General features: G+C 40.5%; 1 protein-coding gene across 1 annotated transcript in view; it reads right to left on the bottom strand.

Annotated features, from left to right (window-relative positions):
• Positions 1–12,786, bottom strand: part of LOC149286943 (kin of IRRE-like protein 3) — a 107,474-nt gene that overhangs the window by 37,641 nt on the left and 57,047 nt on the right. The window contains exons 4-5 of the mRNA XM_089493713.1: positions 9,431–9,588; positions 76–226 (exon numbers count right to left, since the gene is read on the bottom strand). Of these exons, the coding sequence (XP_089349839.1) occupies positions 76–226; positions 9,431–9,588 (309 nt within the window). The remainder of the gene's footprint in view (positions 1–75; positions 227–9,430; positions 9,589–12,786) is intronic.

Raw genomic sequence — 12,786 nt, 5'->3', positions numbered from 1 at the left:
TAGAATGGTGAGTTTTGGGTCAGTAAACTTAGGCCACATCTCTAGTTTTATCCCGTATCTGAAGTCTGGACTCACGCTGGATGTTGATGGTGACCGTCGTGTCTTTTCCTCCCGGCACAGCTTTGTTTGTGGCGCGGCACGTTATGGTTTGACCATTCTCTATTTCCGATGAGGACACGAACAGGGTGCTGATGATACTTTCCCGTTTCCCATCTCGTAACAAAGTCTGCAAGAGAAACAAAGAGACTAAATGTTAAAAAAAGAAAAGAAAAATACAAGACGGACTTTCTTTGGTGGGTAGAATATGAAAAATGATGAAGATGATAAAGAAAACAGGCAAAAGACAAAAAAAATCAGCCCCACTTAAAGTAAAAAATACCAGCTCTTCATAAAAGCAAAATAGTTTCTGAGTTATCAGAAAAACTTTTATCAGACTTTGGACCAAAGCCCATGGATTTCGATGAAGACCGAGGCCGACACAGAGATTTTCAAATTTGGGAAAATAGAAATGACACCCAATGGGCTCTTTCATGTTTTGGCCACAAATCACAGAACATTCTAGTAACTATTATAATGCTGGGTTTGGGGTTAAGAGATGGTTTTCCACCAACATACAGAACCCGCTGTGAAGTGATGTACCTGACATTGTTCTTCAGACTATTCTGGGTGATTCACCGGGGACCGGAGAAGCAATTAGTCAAATAACAATATTCTTTAGTTCGCAGGAAAAGTTTACTTGATAAACGTTTATTTTTTTCAGGTTTTTTTTCCCTGAGTTGGAAAATCAATAAGATGAGAAGGTTTAACAAAACCTGCGCGATACCCAAACTCCTCGCTTTCATGTAGAACCAGAGAACCAGGAGCTGCACGATCCGTTTTTATGGGCACAGAGCGCATTCATGTTTTCATTGTTCCAGAATCAGTTTTTGAAGTAAAGGCTGCTGAGGTTACCTCTCTATCTTTGAAGCCCCCCAGGGAGGTCTTTCTAGATGGGCCTACAGGAAACGTGGGTTGTTCTGTGTGCCCTCTAACCCTTCCAGTCTAGATGGATGGCTGTTCTAGGGCTACACGCTTGTTATCATTTACTATTTACTTTAATGAGAAGGTGGTAGATGAACAGCCTCCCAGCAGAAGTGGTAGAGGGTAATACAGTGAGTTCCATACAGAGCTTGGTATATAGGAGGGTGTGGCTTAGATGAATGGGTGTGGCCTGGTTCAGAGAAGTCAGGTCAATCTTTGGGCCCCTCGTATCCCTCTGACGGGGTTACCACGACTCCCATGCCCATACGCCATGCTTTTGGTTATCGGCCTCTCAAGCTGATTGACGAGCAGCTCACAGCGAGACGCCAATTTTCCCTGATTGCGTCCTGAAAGCTCGCTGCACCTGCAGGTCCTTTATCCTGATGACTCTCTGGGCTCTGAGGAACGCACCATCAAGACCGTGTTACAGAAGCCCTTCAGCACACAACACGCCCTGAGCGATACTCGCCCTCTGTGTTACTTATATGTACCTCTAAGGACCGCCAGATGCCGAACATGCCAAATCCATCAGCAAATCTCACTAACGCTTACTTGGGTGAAAGTACCCTCTCCCCCCAAAAAAAATGGCAGAACAGGTGCAGGGGGAATATGGATGGAAATTTTGCCAAGAAAAGCAAATTAAATCCTTAAAATTGCAGTTGGCATTTAAAGTTTGTGGTATTTTAATAATCCATAAAGTGGCTTCATAACAATATCCAAATATTTAATAAACCGCGGGGAGCAGACGTCTCACCTGTAACCTTTTTCTGTTCCTAACCGTCGGACAGAAATTCCTCGAAAACCCAGTTTTTTAATAAACATATTTTCAGTTTCTATCGCCGAAACAAACTGCCAGAGTGTTAACTATGACATAAAAGAAAATGTGAAATAAATATGGAAATTCTTAAATCTTTGCCCACGGCAAACCTTCTACAATGTGTTTTCTTTACTTTGTTCCCAAAAACATACTGTTTGCATAAATCAGCGTAATTCAGCCGTGCAATTCTCCTTCTATTAGAACATTTTGGTTGTTAAATTATATTTAGCTTTGTATAATTTTGTAAAATATTAAGTATTCTGTTTGGGAGGTTCTAGCAGCTGAAATGTTAACCTGAAACGGGACTTTACAATGTTTCAAGAAGCAAGGGTACGTGGACACTAGGTTTGTCTATAACAGGCCACGTGACGATTTTACTCAACTGAAAAGTGTCACAATGGCGTCTCCATGTGCGCTGTGTAAGGCAATAAAATGGTAAGAATGGGAAAAAATCAACACATATGATTTGTGTTTTAAGTGTATGCAATCCATTTTGTCTCCATAAGACCCTGAGGACTCTTCTGGACCCGACACGCTCTCTGTGAGATGTCTTCTGACAGCTGGAGCTCATTAATTAACTTCATACTTTTTTATAAAGTAGAAATTGACATTATGACACATCATTAGAACAGACACGGCCTCCACGTGTGAGTCTTTAAATGCCATCATTTCTCAAAGCTCAGGATTCATAAATTGGCAGAGTTTAGAACAAAAAGCGTCCTTTTTTGTTCACAGAGAAGAGAATTACGACCTTCCTCATTTATATCATTTTTAAGGCTTCTGATTAAGCCAAATGTGCAGCACAAAGCTCTAATTTAGTCTTTATGTTTCAGATAATTAATATTTGTAAGAAATATCAATTGTTACTAATCCATGAAGCAGGAATCATTACTAAAATAACAGTATCTCTATCAGCCATCAATAAACATGCGCATGTATCCGCTTTCGTCTACAGTCACGAGGTCTATAAAATCTAGTGGGTCGTGGCTTCCAGAGAATAAATATTGATTGGAAAAGCTGGAATATATTTTATTTTTTTATATTAAATGTGTTACAGACACCTGACTGAGTAGAACGTCCAGAAAACATTAAACGCGATACTTTTAGTGAGACTGGATTGAAATCTTGAAGCTTCCTGAAGTCTGTTTAATAAAGGAGGCTGGATTAGAGGCCAAACGCTTTTTAAAATTTGTGATATTCTGTTCTTTAACATAACAAAAATGTTCAAAAATTATCCAGTTCAAGAAATGTTTGCTGGGATAACTGTAAAAATATATATATACATACACACAGATTTTAATCTTATTGGAATCAATACCTCATAACACATTTTACATTATAATCATTTCTACTTTATTATATTAAATATATATATTATAATTTCTTGAATTGTTGGATTTTGATGAATAAGAAATAATCAGGTAGCCAGGACGAGGCGACATTTTTTGTAAAAACTAATCAGTTCTGTTTAGTGCTAAATATAACTTAAAAATAACTGCTTGTGGAGTCACAGCCTCCTGCGCGCTGACCTCGTAATCGGCTGGTCGTGGGAGAATTATGTATATTTTGTGTTTTCATTTAGAATTTCCCCCCTGCGTGCTGCTATTTATCGCGGAAAGCAATCACTGGCTAATTATAATCAGAGGGTTTGGAGGAGCGATCCCGTGAATGTGCTAATTAGGTGAAGATTAAAGGGCACAGCATATTTTTAAAGCAAATTTGTAACAATAGCATAATATTTAAACGTTGCTACCTAATTCGGATGTTTATGAATATTTTTGCCATTTGGACTATTTATTGGACAATTACGTTAAACTGGTGACTGCAGACGCAGTAGGAGGAGACCGCTTACTCCAGTTAGTATGTGCTCCCAATAAGGCATTTTTCATCGCTGGATATCTCCTAGGAAAAGTTTTCCTTGGCTTCCAAAATGTGGCCGCTGGTCAATAACTTTGTTTCAATCTTTGCTCTGAGAAGCATCAACTTGACTCCTAAATGCTACATAACGCTGATGATGTCAGAGTACGTCTCAGCCAACGAATGGAGAGACGACACTGACCATGCAGGCTTCTCACTCTGGGTCTGCAGTGAGGATGATGCCTTTTCGTTCAGAGATTATTAAATCTGGTGAAGATCCATTTAAAATACTCGCTAACGACCCAGATGTAAAGTAATGAGCACTGGGTTGTTTGCCCTAAGAAAGCAGCTTGTAACTTCTAACGGGCAGGCTGCTTTCTCAAAACGTTTTAGGCATTGTGAAAGTAACAAAAGTGTTTCTTTTTAAGGAATAGTTTTTGAGCTCGATTATCAGTTATTCAGAACAGAGCACACGCCAGTGAAATAAGACAGCACAGGCTGTTGTATATTTGTAAATCAGAAATCTATTTTTTACAATGTGTCTTTTATCCTTGTTCATATATAAAATATGTTAACGTTTACATGTTTTTTTTTCTGCTAAAATTCTGCTTATATTGTACCCACAATTAGGGGGACAAAAAAGGCTAATCAGTGGATACACAGTAAAAAAAAGAGCCATTTTACACATTAATTAAAATAAATATAAAGCTTTTCTTAAACAACAACAATTAATGAAAACCCAGTGATTACTGGGAAGCTCTTCCCACACGCTTGAGACAAACGCACTAATTAAAATCCTAAAGAAATTGACCTTGTGATGCCCTTGATGGAAGAATAATTAATTAAAAGTGAAGATCGAGCCATTTAATCATTTTTACTCCCAACATAAATAATGTTCTTTTGGTTTAACCCTTAAATTACTGGGGGGCTTTTCAGCAACTTGCAAAAAGTGAATGTTTACTGGTGGAGATGGGAGGATCTTCCCATAGATTTAATGGATATAAACTGGGCAGGACTGTCTTAAACGGGAACGCTTTCAAAGCCACCCAGGTCCTAGGCGCTAATGCTAGCACTTTAATGACCCGGCAAATGTAGATGTTCTGTACATAAAGGTTGTGAGATGCACCCTAACAGTATTAGTTGTAGGGAAGTATTTGTAGATCATAGAAGGATTCATTGTGTCTATGTTTAGACTCTTGATTGTAAGCTCCTATGGTTTAAATTTGCTGCAGGATGGAGCAGTCGGAAACAGATTATTTTTTCTCAGCCACTTGTTTATGTCTGAGCCATAGAATAAGCTTATCTTCTCTCTCCACAAAGCAGGAACGAGGGAAAGTTCTCGGCCATATGGCTCATTGCCGGAAATCGGCCTCCATCCAGGAGCGGAGCCTCCTATAGCACGCATGACTTGTGCCTATTCCAGCAGACACGTCCTGGCAGGGCTTTCAAAGATCTCCTGTGCTGTCCAAACGCGCATCAAAAGGCAAGAGGAGACTTTTGCCACCGGGGACCGGGGAACGCACGTGGGAGGCTGGCTCATTCCAACCGTTCTGCTGTCCTGGCATCCACCTCGCTGGCAGCCGACTCTCCTCTCCTCTCTGGGCATCCGGGCCGATTTTCACATTCGCTCCGAGGAATGGGCTTTTGAGAGATTTCACAGGCTTTGAATTTATTTTCCAGAAAAATACTCAGCTTTAGAAGTGAAAAATCTCACCAGCATCTAAATAATGTTGACTTTATTTCCGAAAGCTTGGGTTTGTGCAATAAAAGTGTAGATTGCAACTATTACTTCCACGTGTCCAAAAGCTTTAGGTGAAAGTAAAGCCCTATAGATCTCAATGTGTTTATGATGCCCCAGGGTCTGGCCAGGGTTGGCCCCGTAGTGAGAGCAGCTGTGAGGACTGCTCCTTGTATCTGGGAGAGATGCTGGAGTACTGGATTTAGAAGGTTGGGCATTAACGTTCCATCCACAGGTCCTTTCACAACTATTTACAGAGAAGGTCAAAGACATTCGAGAATAAGATGGAGAGTCGTTTAAGAGCTCAGAGGTTCCTTCTTCAGATGTAAATTGGGTCATAAAATAAGTGAATTACACTCTCCACGTGACCCAATTCGCCTTGGCTTGGTTTTGGAGTTCCATCTCACTGTACACCTTTAAAGCCCATGTTGGGGTTATAGATTTAACCCCTGCTTCTTTCAATGTCCCCCGGTGAGATGTGTCCAGAGAGGGGAGAATGGCAGATTAGGCAGTATTATGCCGAGTTATTCCCCGATCACACCTCTCTGGAGCTCAAACAGTTACATGGAAGCTAAAGTAGTCATTATGTGATCTCTGTGATCCGTGCCGAGTGTGACACGCGGGGCTTCCATGTAATGTGCAGAGTTACACGTCAGATCTATAGTTCTAACATTATGTTTTGGCATAATTAGCACAGAAGTGCTGTTCGCGCGCCTTTGTTGGGTTTACTATTCTTTAAACTTCTCTGTGTGGGTTCATTAATTCTTTACTTTTCCTTTGAAAATTTGTATAATGAATATTTTATTGATATGTATTTTCCTGCCGATGAAGCGCCAATTACTGTATGTGTTAAAAGCATAACTTTTTCTCTCTTAAAAATAAATTAATTCATTAAAAAACAAAACCTCGTGAAATTGAACAGAGACAAAATGAGTAAATACACAGAAATTTGTATATCAAATAATTAAGATCAGGTCTGTGCTGGAGGGTCCAGGTTGTCTTTGATACTGATCTTTTTAGGGACACAGACTCTGCCAGCAGATCGGCCCCGTTCGGCCCCCGTCCAGTCACTGCTTGTCCTGCTATAAAGACTCAAACCTTAATCAGTCGTTGGTCTCGTCTTAAATTCAGGAGCCGTATGTCTATCCCATGCATGTTTAATACCCTCACTGTATTACCCTCTACCACCTCTGCTGGGAGGCTGTTTATCTACCAACCGCTCAGTAAACTATATTCAGGATTACGCAACTTAAATTTGTCTTGTTGTTTTGAAGTGAACGTCATTAGTCTGACTCGGGGAATGTTGACATTTGTGGTATATATATGTTGATATTGGGGATATTTGGTGAGATTCTGCATTCTATGTTACAGGAGTCTTATTAACGAGAGGAGGCACGCGTTTAATTCTTTATCTGCTTTTTATATGTTTTTACTTTTATTTGTCCCTTAATGTTTGCTTCACTTTCTCTGTGGTTTTCCGTCACACTATTTTCTTACAGCCGCCGTATTGTGTGTCTTCTGTCTCGCGCCTTGGTTTTGTTCCACTAACGGTACGACCTAAATCCGCTAAACAGATCTTTGTGTCTCTGTAACTGGAAGATGTTAAGATGACAACTCCTGAGGTTTTGATCGCGTCCAAAAAAAATCATAGCGAAAAAAATCTGAGTGATTGTAATGCGATTGAAGCTGAAATCCGAGGCTTGTATTTTAGGTTCTTCCAGGATTTCAGAACAAAAAAGGACCGCCGTGTATTTTCTAGAACATAGAAGGGATCCCGAAAGGGACGTGTCGCCGAGGGAGCCGGGGGGGCGTCTGATGCACCCGACACACGATCTGACGCCGAACGCTCTCCGCATTTAACATTGGGTTCTTTAAACGTTCTTTTTAAAGTCCGGATCATAATAACGATTCCTTTCTTTGGTCTCCTGTGTAACGGCAGCCCCTGCGCTTTTGAATTCGTCATTTCGTCCCCGTCCTCGTCTCTGCTCTCTTCTTTCATTCTTGTGCTGCGTTTAGCCACCTCTTCCGTATTCTCCTACACAGGCAGCAATGAAAGGGTTGAATATTTAAATCCAAATTACTGAAATATTCCGCTGCATATAACTTTTCTCTCTCCCGAGAAACGGAATTCATTTTTTTTCCCTTTTGTGGCATTTTCTTAGGCACAAAAGAAATATGGAGGAAAGTAATGATATGCGAACTGCATACAAAAGATTTCAATTTTCTCTTTTTCTCTTGGTTCAATGGAGCCACCATAGAGCGCGTTAAGCCTCAAAGCATTCTGGGAAGAGTCCGTCTTCAGTTCATTTGCAGCAGGTTATCAGGCGTGGAGTGCGCTTTTAATTTTCTATTTGCGGCGGCCGCGGGGATTACGGCGCAGGCTGTTTGGGAGCAGATACAAATAAGTAAATAGGTCCGTGAACGCTCTCGCCGCTTCAGCGGAATAACAGGAGTCTTAGCTCGGCAGAACGAGAAGCCCGTCAGAAACAAACACGATGGCTTTCGCAGGGGGGGCAATCAGCAACTGCCGAGGGAGGGAAATGTATATAAAATATAAATAAAAAGTGATTCCCACCAAAAAGATCTCAGAAACGGAGGATCCCAATGCACGATATCCCGTAGGATGCATTACCACAAGATAGGCTTCCAAATAAATGATTTTATAAATTATTTAATGTACATTTTTTACATTGTATCAAAAGTATATTCCAGGCCAGGGACACGCGGTTTATCCGTTTGGTGTTAAATACCACGCTCTGTGTCACGCTGTTTTTTGCGGTGGTTATTGGGTGATTCCCGTCCCCGCGTGCGTGGAATACACATTGCACATTTAATCGGCTCCGGGTACACGCTTGGACACCTTACACTCAGAGACTTATTGATTCATTGGTGGCATCGTGCACGCAATCTGTGCGTTTTCTTTTAGCGGATACTTGTATCCAGGCTGCGAGAAACGTGGAGAAGAAGCAATCAAGACCAGAGCTGCCTCCTAACAGCCGAGACCTCTGCTCCGTCACGCCGTCGCCTCTCACCAGGCCATTCTGTGTCAGCTTAGACCCCGATGGAAACGGCCGTCACTTATTATTATTACTTTTTAACATCCCAATCTGCTTAACTCAGAATTTCAGAAATACATTATTAAAGCTGATGTTCCACCTACTCTTTCCAGAACTAAATGCACAATTATCACGTGACACAAAACACTGATACTTTGTAAAGGTTATTATGTTAACAGCAGGAAATGTCTAAGTGGAACCGCACATTGAATTGGAGGTCCTAAAATATTTTCTTGGACTCACAAAGGAGATTTACCTTAAATCTAAAGTATTATAACCAAAATCAATCTATAAAATGGACTGGCACACTTTTAGTGTCTCAGCCACAGACTAAAAACCGATGTAGAGGATACGGAAACATATTAAATGTATATATGTATAAATCTATAGGTCAAAAATAAAAGTATAATAAAAAAGCAGCATCGGTTGCTAAAAAGTAACAGTTTGATAAAGAATCGTGACGCCAATCGCCCTGTCGGAGGAAATAAAGGCGGTGAGAATGCAGTTATTGGGATGAGAATTAAACCAAATAAATCCAATAACTGCATAGACTCTGCCGGTACTTATTGGGAACTATTCATTGATTGCTAATTAGCCATTCTTAATAAATGAGTGCACAGCTGTTAGATTCCCTGATGTTAGAAAGAGATGCTGCTATAACCTGGAGAATGAAACTAATTTAATACATTTCGGGACGGCAGTCGGCATCGCGCATGCAAGAAACCAATTTCTTTTTTCTCCTGGAGAAGTCTTGTTAAGACGTTGGCTGTATCGCTTGGTTAGTTTGCGTTCTGGGTCATAGTGAGATTCTAAGCCCCTGATAATGCGGAGATAACGAAAAGGGATTTCTACTGATCCACGCGGCTCCCGGGCAGCAAGCTGCTCATGTTCGGTCCTGAATGAGACAAGATGTCATATAATAACACTCTCCGCCACGCTGACCTTGGAATACGTCGCTCCGTTCAGGACTTCGCCGTTCCTCATCCAGATGATGGTGGCCGCCGGCTTGGCATTTTCTGCGTGACAGGTCAGATTCAGTGGGTCGCCGGCTCGGAGGCTGATCACCGGACCTCCAATAATTACAGGATCATCTGGGGGAACTGTTGGAGAAGGCACAGGAGACATGTATTAATATTTATCATTAACCTTTCGCTATCCATTGTTACACCACAAACACACTTTGCAAGTAACGTCGCTGGCTACGCCACGGCAAACTAGTGATTTTTATTTCCGATTATCCTTGGGCTAAAGAACATAAATTGCCTAAATTAAGGCCGGGCCCATGAAGAAAATTATTTTTAGGAGACTAGGAGGGTCATCTCAGCTCTGTTACCTATAAACTTTAAATTATGGGGATTAAATAGAAAATCTTTGTACATGTTCCATGTTGGGCAATGCAGCGAGAGGCAGGAGAGGAACATCTTGTGGTCCAACAAATGGCCCCTCTGATTATTAGAATCTTATTATTATATTTTATTATTATTTGAATTGAGTCTTGGATACCATTGGGTTTGTTCCGTTTGACATCGGTAACCGATGTGGTGATTGTTAATATGAAGCGCTTCCAGTATCGAGCTGCTAACGGCCCCCATTGATGTATCTGTGCCTATAGACAGCGGCCCTGTAAACACATTCTATACTCTCAACTCATTCACTAAAAACCCATTTACGATGCAGACAGCAGTGGTCAAAAACTTGCAAAAATACCGGTCGGCAATCACCCTGACAGACTGCATTATTAGTGACCTTGAGACGCATGTGACGCTGATCCGTGTTGTGTTAAGGTTATTTTTGTGGTTTACGAGAAGGATCGATACGTCTTGAATGCAACTAAAGATATTTTCTGTAGTAATAACAAAGAATTCTCCAGAACTGGCCCTTTCCTCTCATCCGTGACTGTTGCTCAATCTAGAATGGAATTTGTCCTGGTTTTGTGATGTTCCCCCTGATTTTTGTAGAAGAAAATGCATCACCAGCCGTGAGATAAACGTCCAGGGAAAACGTCTTGAATAATCAGCCCTTTATAGAAGGGAACGGCGCTGCCTGTAAACCCAGCAGATCCTCTGTTTTCCTAACGCTCGGGGAGACCGGCAAACAAACCGGATACAAAAGCTTTGAGCGACTCCCTCTGCGGAGAGATGCCTACACTTGTGATGGTTCAGAACGCGCGGCTATTGTCCTAATCTTGTTCTGTTCACGCAGATAAGGAAACCGATGAATTAAATCGCGGCCACTTCAGTGATTGCAAAAAATAAAAAATAACCACAAACATTTCATGTCAAGTCTCAATTCTCCTGCGGCACCCGCACCTTAAGGTTTTTACAACAAAAGCTTCATTTCTGAAGATGGCCCTAATTATAATGGAGGAACTGGGTTATCATGATTAATAGTGCCCTCCACATTACACGGTGAAAACTATTATTATTATTATTATTATTATTATTAATTTAGCAGGAAACACAGGAATTCATACCTGGGAGAGCCAGACCAAGGCGGTAAGTATCAGGATGGGGAGGTCGCTGTGAATAAAATAAATACCTTAAGTGGTGCTTTAATCCCCTTAACACTTTGTGGGTTAATGTAAAGTGTTTTTAGGTGTCCAGCCCAGTTTTTTTAAGGTGGACTCCCTGGCAGGTTAGGATTAGTTTTCCTCTTTTCAGAGGGTGTAATAGAGGAACGCGCTGAGCTTCCTTACCCACTAAATATCGTTAGTTAAACATACAAACTATTCAGCTAGAACTTATCTCCCACTGATAGATCTCCCATCTCCATTTTCCATTTAATCTCTTTAATCCCTTTCTCTACACCTCAAATTACTCTACACCCCATTCCTCTAGATTGCAAGCTTGTGAGCCGGGGCTTCTTTCCCTAATGGATCAGTCCATTTTACCCCGTCAGTTCTAGACCCTTTGAATGTAGGGACTCTAGGAAGGGCTGCAGGAATTGTTGGTGCTTTATAGATGATAATAATAATAATAATAATAATAATAATACTTATAATATTATATAAAATTTACACACAGCTAGGCGCTCCCCCTAGTGGGTGCATCAGGCGGTGCATGAAATACACGGTGGTGCTGAAACGGACAGCAACCTGCAAACTGTGATGTGTCTCTGTTTCATCTAAGCCTCTGACATGCTAGTTTTACATTATATTGTAACATTTCTCCTTTCCTTCTCTCTCTACTCTCCCCATCTTTCTCCCATCCCTTCTCTCTCTTCTCTTCACCAGGTCGGACATGTTGAGTTTAGTCTGATCATTTTTATCCTGCAAACCCTTCCCTATTTTAGTCGCCTCCTCTGAACTCTCTCCCCAAAAAACCATCACGAGGAGCCCATGTGATCTATTTTAACAAAAACAGCCAAATTGAAGATACTTTTATCAATTATTTTACATTCTGAATAAAAACAAATAAAAAAACTCCCAATTGCTTAAAACACGTTGAGAATTTTGCCTCTTAAATATTCTTCTACTGCATTCATTTCTGAAAATATGAAACCAAAAAAGAAAAATACTGATTACGATATTTTATTTAAAAAAATACAGAAAATAAACGTTTTAAATACCAGCGTTTAAAATGTATTTTGCTAAAATGTTTTTTCAAATGACTTAAAAGACATTTAATTAAAAAAAATCAAATTACATAACACTTTATGAGAATAGTGGGGTTTTTTTGTGCTGGAAAATAACACAGATATTTCTGAAATAACCAACTATAAAATTAATGGGAAAAGCTCTTAATGCAGCGCAGGAGGCGCATAAAACCCAACATCAATAAAAGAAATTGTTCCCTTTAATAACGAATGGCGGAATCGCACCTTTAAATCTCCGCGGTCAGCTGGTTGCCGCGCGGTTATTAAGGTTATACATAAACTCATATCGCTCGGGTTTTCCCCCAGGATTATTATTTGCATTCGTAGAGATTGTATGAAAAAACCTCCATCATCTGTTATTCTCAAATTACGGGTTAAATGTACAAATACTGAGTTTAAAGGGCCAAACGGGACCAACCTGGTTTATGGATCTTGAATTAGTGATTCCACGTTTTATCTAAATTTTATTCTTTTACCAAAAAATTCCTAAAAAAAATTAATGCGGTAAAAAATATATATATATAAGTGAGACAGAATAGTGATTGTAGTGGAAAATTTGGTTTTATCACTATAACAACCAATGGAATGTTACAGCATATTGTGTCATACATTGCTAAAGCGGTACCCAAGTCTCACAGACAACCTCTCTACTGCCGCCCAGCAGAGGTGGTAGAGGGTAATACAGTGAGGGGATTAAACATGCA

The sequence above is a fragment of the Sceloporus occidentalis genome, unplaced genomic scaffold (assembly GCF_023333645.1).
Source record: "Sceloporus occidentalis isolate IW3139 unplaced genomic scaffold, rSceOcc1.0.p SCAF_66, whole genome shotgun sequence".
Lineage (NCBI taxonomy): Eukaryota > Metazoa > Chordata > Lepidosauria > Squamata > Phrynosomatidae > Sceloporus > Sceloporus occidentalis.
The sequence above is the reverse complement of the archived record's forward strand: the minus strand, read 5'-3'. Positions and strand labels throughout refer to the sequence as shown.